General features: G+C 37.0%; 1 protein-coding gene across 1 annotated transcript in view; it reads left to right on the forward strand.

The window, feature by feature from the left end:
• CCD1 (carotenoid cleavage dioxygenase 1) overlaps positions 1 to 15,857 on the forward strand; it is a 33,790-nt gene extending 17,933 nt beyond the window's left edge. Inside the window, exons 7-14 of the mRNA XM_089988867.1 lie at positions 9,906 to 10,016; positions 10,097 to 10,281; positions 12,849 to 12,984; positions 13,622 to 13,739; positions 13,819 to 13,920; positions 14,287 to 14,538; positions 15,080 to 15,191; positions 15,564 to 15,857. Coding sequence (XP_089844993.1) covers positions 9,906 to 10,016; positions 10,097 to 10,281; positions 12,849 to 12,984; positions 13,622 to 13,739; positions 13,819 to 13,920; positions 14,287 to 14,538; positions 15,080 to 15,191; positions 15,564 to 15,593 — 1,046 coding nt within the window. The 3' untranslated portion in view covers positions 15,594 to 15,857. The remainder of the gene's footprint in view (positions 1 to 9,905; positions 10,017 to 10,096; positions 10,282 to 12,848; positions 12,985 to 13,621; positions 13,740 to 13,818; positions 13,921 to 14,286; positions 14,539 to 15,079; positions 15,192 to 15,563) is intronic.
• The last annotated feature ends 349 nt before the right edge of the window (positions 15,858 to 16,206 follow it).

Here is a 16,206-nt window from a genome sequence, read left to right on the forward strand (position 1 = left end):
TAAGAGAGCGCTCCGATAAGCTGTTGATAAAGAGTTGGATCATCCAGAGGCTCCCCATCATCAATTTTCATTTTGACATTCGTTACTTCAAGAGTGTCAACATTTTTGTTATCTGATATTCCAAACCTGAGAACAATATCATAAACAAACTTAGACTGAGATAATAAATACCCTCTAGGTGTACAAACAACCTCTATTCCTAGAAAGTATTATAAAAAAACTCAAATCAGTCGTTTCAAAACCAATTTTAAGAATATTTTTAATATTAAAAACTCCATGTATATCTCCTCCAGTGATTATCATATCATCAACATAGAAAATTAAGATGTCATGCATCAAAATTCTTAACAAAAAAAGCAATGTCAGTCAAACAAGATCTAAAGCAAATATTAAGCATGACATCACTAAATTTATCATACCAAGTTTTGAGAGTTTGTTTTAGGCCATAGAATGCCTGTTTCTAGACGAAGAGCCTTCTTTTGAGGTATTCTCATACTAGGAGGTGCCTCCATGTACACTTTTTCTACAAGATTGTCATTTAAAAAGGCATTTTTAACACCCATTTGATATATGAGACAATTTTTAATTGAAGCAACTGTAATGAGGGTTCTAATTGTGGTCATTCGAGCAACAGGTTGTCTATATCATATTCTTGTGCATACCCTTTGGCGACTAACTTGACTTTGTATCTCTCAAGGGTCACATCACTCTTGGTTTTTATCTTATATACCCATCTACAATCTATGGGTTTTTTTCTTGTGGAAGATCTTGAATAGACCAAGTATGAGTTATTTCTAATGCATCTAGTTCTACCCTTATGGCTTTAACCCATTCAGAGTGATCTTTGGTCTAATCATAAAATATGGGTTCTATATAATAGGGTTACGCATGCTTGATACTTGGAAGAAAAATAGTCATAAGATACAAATTTTGATGGAGGTTGTGAAACTCTAGAGAATTTCTTAGTTTCCAGTTCTTCACTCAAGTTGGAAAAATTTTCATGTGCACATGGTGGTTTTTGATGTCCCTGTCTAGAATATTGTATACAAATTTGATCATCATGAGATTCTTCATCAGGAGGCTCACTATTTCTTGATTCAATAATATTTTCAAAGGCATATTCACAATCACAATCATCAACATCTTGATTGGAACCAAGATCAAATAAGAATGAGTACTCAATTACTTCCTTAGTTTGCTCTTTATCAAAAAGATATTTTTTTCCAAAATGGTTACATTTCTAGAAATTTACAATTTTTCATTGTTAGGATCATAACAATGATATCCTTTTTGGTTATCAACATAACCAAAAAAAGCACACGAAATAGCTCTAGGAGAAAATGTCATTTTTGTTGGTTCACACTGTAGAAGAGGATGTGATGCACAACCACCTGTGTGTGTGTAGAGAGAGAGAGAGAGAGAGAGACGGACGGCTGGAGAATAGAAAACTCGTTTTCTCTTTGATTAGGGCTTCTCTCTATATTAAATAGAGAGAGGCTAAAAGGAGAAATTACATCTAAGTCCTTATGAGAACAAAATTTCAAAAAACCTCTAATATGAAAGAACTTAAACTAGAAACCACCTATTCTCAACACTCCCCCTCAAGCTGGAGCATAGATATCAATCATGCTCAGCTTGTCACAACATTTTGAGAAATTTGGCCTAGCAAGAGGCTTTGTAAACATATCTGCAACTTGGTCTTCTGACTTTAGGTATTTGGTAGTGATATGACCAGCTTGAATCATATTTCTTACATAGTGGCAATCAACCTCAATGTGCTTTGTTCTCTCATGAAAGACAGGATTGTTTGCTATATATGTTGCCGCTTTGTTATCGCACATCATGGTCATTGGAGAGGAAACCTTCACCTGGAGATCATGAAGAACAGTGCGAACCCACATCAATTCAGCAGCTGTTTGGGCCATAGCCCGATATTCTGATTCTGCACTCGACCTGGAAACCACATTTTGTTTCTTACTTCTCCATGAAATAAAGTTGTCTCCCAAAAACACACAGAATCCTGTGGTAGATTTTCTATCTACTACAGATCCAGCATAGTCAGCATCATAATAGGCTACTATCTCCAGAGTTCCACCTTTCCTGAACAATAACCCTTTTCCAGGAGAGGATTTTAGATATCTGAGAATCATTATGGCTGCATTCCAGTGTACCTCAGTTGGTTTGTCCATAAACTGGCTAACTTTGCTTACTGCTAAAGCAATATCCGGCCTGGTCACAGTTACATATAATAACTTCCCTACTAGGGAGCGATAGCTTTTGCTATCAACTGGTTTTGACCCTTCTTCAAACAACTGAACTTTATGATCCATGGGAATATTTGCTAGTTTAGCTCCCAACATGCTCGTTTCCTTTAATAAGTCAAGAACATACTTCCGTTGATACAAAACCATCCTTTCACGGCTCCTAGCAACTTCTATACCCAGAAAATACCTGAGTGAACCAAGGTCTTTTGTAACAAAGTGTTTTTGAAGATGAGCCTTTGTGGCTTCAATAGCTTTCACATCATCTCCTGTAAGAATGATGTCATCCACATATACCACCATAACAACTATGCCAGAGCTAGTTTTCTTTATAAAAAGTGTATGATCTGCTGCTGATCTATTAAAGCCAAAGCTTGACATCACTTCAAACAACTTTTGAAACCATGCACGAGGACTTTGTTTCAAGCCATAAATCGCCTTTCTCAATCTACACACCTTCTGACACTCCCCCTCAACCTCGAATCCTGGAGGTTGTTGCATGTAAACGGTCTCAGATAGATCCCCATATAGAAATGTATTTTTCACATCTAATTGGCACAAGCTCGAACCATGCTGAACAACTACTGAGAGAACAAGACGGATGGTACCCATCTGTGCAACAGGAGAAAAAGTTTCAAAGAAGTCAATACCATATGTCTAAGTATACCCTTTCGCTACTAATCTGGCCTTGTACCTTTCAATAAAACCATTAGATTTGTACTTTATTGTATATACCCATTTACATCCAATAATGTCAGCATCTGCTGGGGAATCAACTAGATCTCAGGTTTGCTGAGATACTAAAGCATTCATTTCTTCTTGCATAGCCAGCTTCCAGCGATTATCAAGTTCTGCCTGTTGATAGTTCAAAGGAATAGTTTCAGCAGATAAGGCTGAAATAAAAGACTTCATCTGATGTCCAATTCTGGCATGGGAGACAAATGAGATATGGGATATAAGGTACATTTTCGTGTCCCCTTTCGTAGAGCAATAGGCCTGTTATCATCATCCTGAAGATCACTATTGTCAGTAGAACTTACCTCAGGAGAAGAAGAAGATGAAGGCTCTTGCGGAAGTGGAGCTCTACGCACATATACCAATGGAGGATTATTAAATCTGGAAGAGGATGAAGTTTGGTTCGGTAATGAGGGCACAAATTCCAAAGGAAAAGGAGGTATAGGCAATGGAAAAGACTCAACTGGATCAACCTGCAGCGGAGAACCAAAAATAGAGTAATATGGAGAGGATTCCAAGAAAGATACATCCGCACTGACATACTCTCGGCGAGAAATAGGATCATAACATCGATAGCCCTTTTGATTTTTTGGATAACCTATAAATATGCATTTTGTAGCTTGAGCAGCTAATTTATCACGGTCAGGGCCAAGTTTGTGTACAAAACAAACACATCCAAATATTTTTGGTGAGAAAGAAAAAAGTGGGGCATTAGGTTTTAGGATATGTAATGGAATTTGATCACCCACAGAAGACGAAGGCATGCGGTTGATCAGATAGCAAGCGGTAATCGCATCACCCCAGTATAACGCAGGAACATTGGATTGAATCATAATGGTCCTGGCAACATCAAGCAGGTGCCGATGTTTTCGCTCAGCCACCTCATTTTGTTGAGATGAATAGGCACATGAAGTTTGGGGTTGGATGCCATGATCTTGGTAAAATTGTAACAGACCTTTTGATTTAAACTCGAGAGCATTATCAGTGCGAACAATCTTGACAATAGATTTAAACTGAGTTTTTATTTCAAGAATTAGGGATTTGATAATACTTGGAACTTCAGATCGTTCTTTTATTAAAAAAACCCATGACAACTTAGAGAAATCATCAGCAATAACAAGATAATAACGACACTGAGTCCTAGTAGGAATCTTACTAGGACTCCATACATCTGCATGAAGTTCAAAAACTTTATTACTAGACTGACTCTGACTCGAAGAGAACGAACTTCGATGATACTTGCCCAACTGACATGCTTCACACTGAAATGATGTGGTGGAAGGAATCTGAGGAAAGACTGACCGAAGCTTTGACAATGAAGGATGACCAAGATGACGATGCCATTAAACATGACTGAATGAATGTTCCACTGCAGCATGAACAGTACCCATTGGATGATGTAGGTAGTAAATTCCATTTTCTTCATAGCCTCCACCAATCTTCTTCCCCGTCAGCAAATCCTGAAAATGACAACCCATTGGATCAAATATTACTCTACAGTTTTGTTCTTTTATAAGACAACTAACAGAGAGTAAACTTTGAGGAAAGTTTGGAGCATGAAGAGCATTTTTCAACTGTAATGAGGAGGATATAGAAATATTTCCCTGACCAACAGTCGGGGAGGAGCTCCCATCGGCTAATGAGACTCCAAACTGAGCCTTAATATCCTTTAGATTTGAAAAAACACGTGAATTTCCACACAAATGTCTGAATGCATCAGAGTCAATAATCCACTTACTATCAATCGGATGAAGATGATTTCCGGTTGAATAGGCAACACCAGCTACAGGAGGGGTGGAACTCAAAGGTCGAAGAGCTATCAACTCATCATATTCCGCACGACTAAGGGTGATACTACTTTCATTTGCAGAGATATTCTCTTGTACATTTGTTGCCTCGATAGTAGTAACATTTGCTTTAGGAGTATATGACTTTGATGAAGAAGAGGTTGGCCGACCATGCTTATCCCAGCAACGATCTTCTAAATGTCCAGATTTTCCATAGAATGTACATTGAAGCTTTCCTCTGCCTCCCATACCACGTCCACGTCCTCGTCCTCTGATATTCTGAATATTTTTACGCCCATAACCAGATGAGACAACAAGAGCAGATGACTGAGTCACAGGCTGAGATTGTGGCAGAGAGATCGCAAGTCTACTCAGACGATTGTAAGCATCAGCAAGAGTGAGAACATCTGATCCAGTCAACATTTGAACTTTTGCAACAGAAAAATCTGAAGAAAGACCTGTAAGAAAATGAGCAACCATGGTTTGTTCTTGATGATCCTTTTGCTTTGAGCAACAAAGAGGCCTGTGAGCATTAAGTCTTTCAAACACAGCTTTGACAGAGGCATAGTACTGGGCCAAGGTCTGATCTCCCTGTTGCAAATTATATATTTCCTGTTCGACTTGCAGGATACGACTCACATTCGTTTCTTGTGAGTATGTATCACGAAGATTGTCCCACATCAGTTTGGCTGTATTATAGTAGATCAATCCATCTGCAATATGGGGTTCGACACTATTCATGATCCATGACATAACTATGTCATTATCTTCATCCCAAGTAACATATTTTCCCAATTTCTCAGTGGGTTCGCCTTCCAACAAAATATGTTTTCGACGATGTCCAGATACCGACATCATAAAAGTTCTGGACCACCTGGCATAGTTAGTTTCATTCAACCTTACGGAAGAGCCATACGAGAAGGGGTTGGCAAAAGCCTTATACTCCCCAATATGTTCCATTTTGGAATCACATTTCGAAGTTTCAGCCATACTGAAGATGTTATTCAAATAAAAATCAGATTACCTCACTTGAACAGCAAGTGTTCAAGAGGAATTTTCAACTCAGCAGGAAATCACACCTGCTGTTTCCACAAAAACAGCAGCCCACAAACAAAAAATTCAACACAGCAGGAAATCACACCTGCTGTTTTCCACGACAGAAGGATAACTTAAACTACCATGCTTCTTTCCAAAAAAAAACTCGACACAGCAGGGAGTCACGACTGTTGAAATCCACATTCTGAAATAAACCAACCAACTAAAAACCAACTAAAGTTCAGGAATCACGAACATTGCTGAGCCCAAACACATCACGACCAATGATAGTATGCAGTCGCAAAACAAATATTCACTACACCTGCTGTTCTCCAAGCATATAAGTCACGACATCTCCAATAAGTCTTCAGGGCACAGTTAGACAGATCAATTATATTTCGATCACAAGCGATCAGCACAGAAAAGAAATCTGTAATCACGGCAGAATTCTGATCACACGTAATCAGCACAGGAAAGAACTCAGCAAAATTCTGATCACACGCAATCAGCACAGGAAAGAACTCAACAATCACGGCAACACAGGAAATGAAGATTTCTGCTGCTCCCAAACAGCAGGAACACAACTCGACAACTCACGAACACAGGAAAGATCTCACGTCATGGCAGGAACAGGACTCGGCAACAACAGGTCACGGCTGGAGATCCAGATGAGGAGCTCAAGGGTTACGGCTCCACATCTTCTCCTTAGATCTGACGACAGATCTGGGTAACATCCCGGATCTGTTATCAGATCTTCCACAATCAAACAAGACCAAATCTGATTTTAAGAAGTCATATTCGTTGATGAAGATCAGTCCCTGTTGATCACGCTCCCGAGATCGAGGGCTTTGATACCATGTAGAAGAGGATGCGATGCACAGCCACCTGTGTGTGTGTAGAGAGAGAGAGAGAGAGAGAGAGAGAGAGAGAGAGACGGCTGGAGAATAGAAAACTCGTTTTCTCTTTGATTAGGGATTCTCTCTATATTAAATAGAGAGAGGCTAAAAGGAGAAATTACATCTAAGTCCTTATGAGAACAAAATTTCAAAAAACCTCTAATATGAAAGAACTTAAACTAGAAACCACCTATTCTCAACACACACAAAACATTTGCAACCAAACACTTGTAATCTGGTATAGTTAGGAGAGAGTTTAACAAGTTTTTCAATAGGATAAATATTTTGGAAAGAAGAGGATGACATTCTGTTTATAAGATAAACAAAGGTTAAGGTAGCTTCTACCAAAAAAAAATGGCACATGACTAGCAATAAGGTCCTTGAAGTTTCAATGATGTGCTATGTTTTTTTCCAGCTAAGTCATTTTGTTGTGGTGTGTGAGGACAAGATTATTGACGTGTGATGCCATAATTTACAATTTTAAAATTCATTTGAAACAAATTCTCCTCCTCAATAAGTCTAAAATATAGAGATTTTGTTTTAAAACCTATTTATAACCAATTTATGAAAGTTTTGAAAATGAAAAAAGACTTCATATTTATGCTTAAGTATATCCAAGTATGTCTTGTAAAATTATCTACAAATATGCATATCCACCTTTAGATAAAATAGGTGCATGACCCCTAGTAGTCTAGATGAAACAAAAGTTCTATCATTAAATGGTAATCTCTTCATAAAAGAAATCATTACGATTACAAAACTTTTTTAAATTTGAAAAATATTGCATTTTGGATACATTTGGATGTCTTAGTCTTCTATGTCATACATTCAAATCCAATTTTTGGACATTACAACAAAAAGCATCTTTGGGGATCTCCAAAAAATCCATATAGTAGAGACCCCATTCTCTATGCCTTTGCCCAATCAGCTTCCCTGATTGGCGATCATGTATCAAACATTCATTTGAAGAGAAGGAAACATTACAACCACAATCGAATATTTGAGAGACGGATAAAAGATTTAAGTTTAGTTTAAGGATGTGACGAAACCTTTGGAATAAAAAAGCTTTTTGAGTTTGAAAGATTTTTTTCAAAATTCTCTATTCCTTCAATTTGATGAGATGTAATATCGGCCATGAAAACATTTGACACACTTGAGTTATGATATTCAGATAAAATATCTTTGTTTGGAGTCATATGAAAAGATGCACCAGAATCAAGAAGGTAAGAAATTTTACCGAGGTCGGAATAAGACGAAACAACGACTCTAATGGAAGAGGATGCACCCTTGAGAAGAGGTTGAAGAGCTTCTATTAATTGAGCCAAAGACATGCTTCCAATAGATGGATCTTGTGGTGTAGAAATTTCATTTGACTCTTGTGGAGAGCCTAGTGATGCAACCTTCTTCTCATATGCCCCTCTTAGTTTGGGACATTGGGGCCTAATGTGTCCCGGTTCATGACAATGATGGCAAATAGCTTTCCTTTTATCATAGTCATTGTCTTGTCTTCTATAATGAGGTGGTTTAAATGCACCTATGTAATTTTCCGGTCTAGGGATGGCTAAGACCGAATCATCTTTATTTTTTGTTACATACTTTTTCAATCTATTTTCCTCGATACTCAACTCTTCTATAGTATCTTTAATAGAAGAAACTTTTCCTCTATGGAGAAGAATAGACTTTATAGATTCAAATAACGATCTTAGACCGTTGATGAATTGGTAAAAGTGCTCCATATCCATTTGTCTTTGGTGGAGTTCTATATCTTCGGGACAATGCCAATTCTTAAGATAGTTCAGATAGATCATTATAGTATTCTCTAATAGTTTTATCCCCTTGGATCATAGTCCGAACTCTATCTTGCACATTGCATATATATGTGCAATATCCTTAAGAAAATATACTCTTAAAGATAATCCCAAGCCTTGTTAGCATGCTCAAATTTGGCAAGGCTTGAACATTTTTTAACATCTACACTACTAAGAAGCCAAGATGTGATCTTGGCATGTCTCATCCTCCATTCCTTCCACTTCTTCTCATAAGTGGTTATAACCTTGGTCTTTTCATTTTCGGTTAGAGGTACCTCTTTCTCACCCTTTACCTAAGTGAGAACTAGCTTAGGTTCCAGATCAGATCCATCTACTAGTCCCTACAACCCTTTTCTCCAAATAAATTGTTTCATAATAAAAGGCCATGTTATGTAATTGAAATCATTGAGTTTTATGGGTTTAATGGTGACATTATCATTGTCATTCATTTTACAAGGGCTAAGAGAAGAGGAGAGAAGAGAGGAGAAGAAAGAGCAATATGAGGAACACGAGCACTCCACCAATGGTTCAAACAATCAACAAGATCACCAACACTTTAAAAAAGTGAGTTTTCAAATGACCTTCAATACTTCCAAGCTCTGAAGATAGGTGGAACACCTTCAAACACGAACAAAGTTTCCACTAACAAGTGCAAAATGCACAAGCACAAATACCACCAAGGACACAATCACAGTGCTATGAAGAGCACAATCACAAATGCCACTAAGGGCATACACAAAGGATAAAAAAATAATATATTTATTGAAGAACAAGTATGCAAGAAGTTGGCTTTCAAGTCAATACTTGTTGACTTGGTCCAACTTATATATATAATACATATATATGTATATTTCTGTACATATACGTATACCTATACTATATATATACAGTTTTATGTATGTACAATTTAACATCAATCTCTCTCTCTCTCTCTCTCTCTCTCTCTCTCTCTCTCTCTCCACACACACACGTGTAGAGAGAGAGAGAGCAATATTAATACATACATATTCTGAAATAGCTATCCAGTCTCTCATATTAGTTTGGAACAAATTACCCTTCTGCTAAGATAATTACCCAAGATCCTAGATTGCGAACCCAATGTTGATTGAACAATTATTGTCCTATATATTTGAAAATTAAAACCCTATGCCTATTAGGTTGAAAATTTATGAACTCTCTTGTGAAACCCTAATTAAGAATAAATGTACGCTTCTTCTTTTCAAAATATTTGCCCTCGTTACAATTTTAGTTAACTAATAGCTTCTATATATACATATATATATATATTTATTTATGATTTTTTATTTACTTTTCAGTTAATAATTTTTTCTTATGCATCTCTCTCTCTCATAGTTCAGAATTCTTTTTCTTTGTGTTATATAGATGTTCTTAAAGTCCTTGAAGATGGAGACCTGCAAACCCTTGGACTTATGGACTATGACAAGAGGCTAGCACATTCCTTTACTGCTCACCCAAAGGTTGACCCATTTACTGGTAAATGAAATCTATCCAAATAATGAACTTGGTTGGTATATATATCTTGATGTGACAGTTTGGGCTTCACATTGGCGCAGGTGAAATGTTCACTTTTGGGTACTCAAGGACTCCACCATATGTTACTTATCGAGTCATTACCAAGGAAGGCGTTATACTTGATCCTGTGCCCATAACATTATCAGCCCCTATCATGATGCACGACTTTGCGATCACTGAAAATTTTGCAATATTCATGGATCTACCTCTGTACTTCACACCAAAGGTACTTCTTACATTGTTCCACGTGCTTGAAAGATAGTATAATTTCCTTTCAAGAAGCATGGTGCTGATGAAAAATGCCAAAATCATGTTTCCAATTTCAAGGTGAGTAAAAGAAACAACTACTGTGTGACTGTTGAGTGCATCATTCATAGATGGATGGCCTCCGCAAAGTCCAGGGTCAAACACTTAGGATAGTTCCATAGAAGAATAAGTGCACAACATCCGTCTCATATATCATCTGCGATGATCATGCTATTTATACAGCAGGCATAAACCAGTTAATCGGGCTAACTGTTTTGAGTTTGTAAGGGAAAAGAGATTTTTGTATTCAGGGAAGAGTGGATTTCATAGACGGTAGAAGCATGTGATTGCAATATATGTTATCACTCCCGATCTTAAACCAAAGCAAAAAAATTTAGGAAATCTATGAAATCCTTTTGATTCAGTTATTAACTTATTAGGACTTTAGCCCAAATAAAGAATGTAGTGATGACTGTAGAGGAGATAAATTCATAGGTTTTATTTATTGATTAGTAAGTGGATCAGTAGATCCCAGTCTGCAACAGCATAATTTTAAGCAGATTTAACATTAACTTACATGTCTGTTAAACGAAATGCCATGTTTTCTTGATTAAAAAACTGATCTTTTTGTCTTGAAAATTTAGAAATTTGTGGGCTGTTGATTTTTTGAAACCCTTAAGAAGCCTGCTTGTGTGTCATAATCAGAAGATCCAAAAGTCAATTCCCACTAAACACACCATGTTGATCACATCTCCAAGGTCAGATTAGAAAGAAAACCAAGAAAAATGTAAATTTTGAAAAACCAGCATTGTCTGCCCCATATATATATATATATATATATATATATATATATATATATATCTGTGTATGTGTCGTGTTGTTAATAGTTAATGCTGTGCTACCTAGTAGAGCCCTCTGATTTTTTTTTATTGTTTTTTTTAATGCTTTATGGTTCAGGCCCTAGATATGATATACATAGCTTATTTGGTAAGAACCATGTTTTAGATTGTGCAAGACAGGTTTTCAGGAGCTTCAAAAATCAACCTCTCACAATTCACCAAACTTTCATGATTGGAAAAGTTTTGGTTTTATGTTAAAATGGCTAATCCAAAGTGTATTTCCTTCTTGAAAAACCATGCTGACTATGGTACCCGGACACTCATTTTGCCCTCCGTACCTGTGTCTACACACGTATCCCCTTGTCGACACGCATCGACTCCCGGACATGCCATTTATCCTCCGTACATACAAGTTTGTATTTAATTTATAATTTATAATTATATTTTCAGTTTATAACTTTTTTTCAGTATATAATCTATGTCACAGGGACTCGGCAAACTGGGTGCTGCACCCGCGTCGACGCAACGCGATGCGGGTGCGGCCAACCTGACCCTGGGTGCGTTGACCGCACCCAGGGTCATTTATGTCCAACTTTTGGACTATATATATATTTTTGCCGCACCCGCACCCGCACCCATGTGACATAGTATATAAATATATAATATATATTTTAGATATAGCATATATATTTAGATTATATTCAGTTTTTTTTTAATTTATTTTGTATTTATGCGATATTTTTGGAATTGCCGTGTCATACTCTCCATACCCGCACCTGCACCTGTACCCAGGTGACATACTGAGCACATCTATGGGATTGGTTTTGATTGTGCTTAATCATTTCATATCTTATATAAAAGAATTCAATTCCTGTCTTGAGTTCCAACAGGATTTAACCAGGGTTACCGGAAGCGCCTAGCTAAAAGGGGAAGCGCGCTTCGGAAGCGCGAAACGCCGCGCTTCCGAAGCGTGGGGGGAAGCGTCCCCCTTTTTTGGGAAGCGCGCTTCCCTTTAATGGGGGATGCGTTTCCCTTTAATGGGGGACACACTTCCCTTTAATGGGAAGCACGCTTCCCATCACGCTTCCCCCTCGCTTCCCCTGTTTTTTCCAATTTTTTTGTATTTTTTATTTTTATTTTTTTCGCTTCCCCCTCGCTTCCGAGACGCTTCCTAGGTCGCTTCCGAGACGCTTCCTAGGTCGCTTCCGAGACGCTTCCCGAATCGGTCCTAAGTGGTCCCACGCTTCCCCGCTTCCTAAAATTTTGAAAGTGCCTCGCTTCCCGCTCCCGCTTCCTCAACTGGCAACCATGGATTTAACCCACTTTACATTAGCTAGGCAAGGTCTGATCCAGATAGAACTTGTCACTTGTTGCAACTTGAATCTGGAATCTGCCAAGTCAGATGTGAATGTGGACCCACACTTATCCAGTCCATCTGGGCTATTTCTTTCATAATTTAGGACCTGAATAAAACCAATGAATGCTCAATGTATCTAACTGTACTCCAAAACTCAATAAACATGTTATTATCCATAGGCATTTGTTTAACAAAAATATCTTGAGCTTGATTAGCAATGTTGACAAACATTGGGATGTGAAGTTTGAATGCATTTCCAAGTTTTTTAGGTGCATTTTTAACAGAATAATAAGAAAGGTGTTATAGCTAGCTGCAAAGAACTCTTAGTTAAAGTTTTCGCTTGTGTTTCAGAACATTGCAAAAGGAGGACTAGCCTACAAATTTGATGAGACAAAAAAGGCTCGATTTGGCATACTTCCCCGTTATGCGAAAGATGAGCTTCAAATGCGATGGTTTGAACTTCCCAATTGCTTTATATTTCATAATGGTTAGATACCTTTCCTTGTCTGCTTTCTTTTTGTATAATAGCTCCTTTGATTCTCAGAAGCTTAGCCAAGTTGATTTCTAAGATTACCTTTATATCCCTTTTCTCTAAGATTTGAAAAAATTATCTTGAGCTTTCTAGTTGATTTATGACAATTCTTCATATTATTATCAGAGTCTAGCTTCTATTTCATGTTTATCCTGGTTACTCATCAGACTTGGTGCTTTTTTCAATCTGTGTGGCTTCTACTTGTGATCTGAATATGAAGAAATAATCACAGTCTAAGATTATTTGGAAACTAAAAAAAATCATATTTTTGTAATGGTTTATGTTAACTTGGTTTCTAAGGTTCTGCTGATGAAGTCTATTTTTTCAATTGATAATGACCATAATATAAGCTTGACAAGAAAATCATGTGTTTGTGAACATCTCTCTCTCATCATATATATGTAATATAATAAAAATCCTATTATATAATAGTTCATGCACAAGCGTCTTCCTTGTCCTTGAATAATGCTTTGCTAATTCATTCTATTGTTTTTGGATGAAGTTGTTTTGTATTAGACTACAAGAGGTTTTTCAGGCAGAAGCTTGCAAAATTATAGTTTTAGGTGTTCTAACTTGAAAAAATTGTTGCCAGCCAATGCCTGGGAGGAGGGTGATGAGGTCATCCTAATCACATGCCGCATGGAAAATCCAGATCTGGAAATACTCGCAGGACCCAATCCAGTTGTACGGGGAAATTTTAAGAATGAGCTGTATGATACTTCACCTTTCATTATTCTCTTTTTGTGCCATAATACTCTGTGGATCTGAATGTCTTCTTGATATATTCAGGTATGAAATGCGATTTAATACAAAAACTGGAGAGGCTTCACAGAAAAAATTGTCGGAATCAGCTATTGACTTCCCTCGGATCAATGAAAATTACACTAGCCGGTATGCATTGATTGTTTGGACATCCATATTGCATGTTATGAAACATCCAAATGTACTTCATGGCTTTTGAACTTCAAATGACAAAGCCCACGATAAACAGAAAAACAAGATTTTGTAGGTTCTTTTGTTGATAATCAGATGTTCCATTTGTCTTCTGTTATTCATCAGTTTCGTAGTACTATTCTTTTTCTTACATCTTTTTGAGTGTATGTCACTAGTAAAGATTTGGCTCTCTTTTATTGTATCTTAAAGTCATCAGATTAAAAAACTGCTATATATATTTTCTTTCAGTTATATTAGAATTTTATTGTTCTATTTGTCTTTCATATTAGTAGTTCTACGAGATCTGACACTTCAAAATTGCAGAAAGCAGCAGTTCGTATATGGAACTATACTTGACAAAGTGACAAAAGTGACAGCAGTTGTTAAGTTTGATCTGCATGCCACACCAGTGAGTGGGAAAACGAGCATTGAGGTTGGGGGGACTGTTCAAGGTATCTATGACTTGGGGCCTGGAAGGTTTGGTTCAGAAGCAGTATTTGTGCCCAAGCTGTCTGGTATTTCCCAAGAAGAGGATGATGGCTACTTGATATTCTTTGTGCATGATGAGAATGCTGGGTACCTTCCATATCACAGCACTACTATTGTTATTTGTCATACATCATCACCACCACTGTCATTATCACTATTAAACCAGTGGTTACCTAATTCTCTCTTCATAGTGATTGTTATTTTAATTGTCTCATCTTCACTATCATCGGTATCATTGTCAACAAGGTAGTCACCCTCGTCTCATCACTAGCATAACTACCATTATGAAATGATGAATAGTTTGTTGAATTGCATTCAATCGGCTTGATCTGTGTAGTGACACTGAACGTTGTTCTGGCTTTCTAGTAGAGGAGTTTGATCTTTTTGACATCTAAACTGCACCTATGGAATTTATATGCATAGCACATTGCAATTAGCAGAGTCAGTAGCTTTACTACAGCAATTAAGAGCTTTTTCAAGAGGTCATAAAGTTTCTCATTTTGGAAATTTTATTTCTGCTTTTTATTCTACAATCCTGAGAATGATAATCTGCTACTTTTTTTCTACATCTGTCTTTGCCAGTGCCATTTGAAAAATCAAAGTTAATGTTTGATATCTGATGTTTCAGAAAATCAGAAGTGCATGTAATTGATGCTAAAACAATGTCAGCAGAACCAGTTGCTGTTGTTGAGCTTCCTAGCAGAGTTCCATATGGGTTCCATGCTTTCTTTGTTACTGAGGTTAGTTTGTTTTTCAAATGTAATTGGTCCCTTCAAAACTCACCAATTATGAAGGTTAATTACTGAAGAACATGATTTCTGTCAAGACTCTGATCTAATTTTCCTGAGCACCTAATCCAACATCAACCAACTCGGTGTTGTCACCAATTCTGCAAATTGACAAGCCACTTTGTGCCTATTAGGATCTTAACAAAGATCATGCTCCTAAGCTCCTGTTCATGTAAATTTAGTCATTTTATGTCATGAAATTATTTTGGAAAATTTCAATATGAAGATGAAGGTAACTTTTACAAAAATACAAGAAAATAGTTACTCTGTGCACCTAATGTTGAACCTGATTTCTTGAAATCCGGATTTCTGGTTCATAAACAGGAGCAACTTCAGCAGCAGCCAAGGGGTTGATATTGTCTCTGGAGATGTGAAGAGCTTGCTCTTGGGGCACTAGCTGGATACATATTTGTACTCTTTGTAAACTCGTATTTCTAGTTGTCCTTGTAAACTTTAGTAGTACCAGTGTCACCAATACGCGTTGTGTAATGCTGTTTCCTGGGGATCTTTCTTCTGCATTCCACCGCCAATAAAAGACATGCTTAATATAGTGCTGTTTTACCGGAATATTTCCTCTGTTTCCTTGATGAATGAATGAAACTAGCATTACATATGTAATCTCATCGTAAGATGCGAATCCATCATCTGATGAAATGGTTACCTGCATAATGCATCCTCAGGTTATGTCCTGTTTATATAATATCAAGTGTTTTTTCATTGATTTAGATAATGGTATATTTGCTGAATCCCATTTCTAGAATTATCAATGAATACAAAGATGTCATTTTAGTTTTGGCATTCTCTGAGGATATCAATTCTGAAATGATGCAAAAATAAAAAATAAAAAATAAAAATGTCATTAATCTTAATTCTACCACTTACCCCAAGTATTGGAGCCATTCACATCAAGCAGCTCTCCAAAAATGTTAGGCCAAGTGGCTTGAGTTTACATCATTCAATGGATCAT

This window comes from Nuphar pumila, chromosome 15 (assembly GCF_984573655.1).
Source record: "Nuphar pumila chromosome 15, dmNupPumi1.hap1.1, whole genome shotgun sequence".
In the NCBI taxonomy this organism is placed as follows: Eukaryota; Viridiplantae; Streptophyta; class Magnoliopsida; order Nymphaeales; family Nymphaeaceae; genus Nuphar; species Nuphar pumila.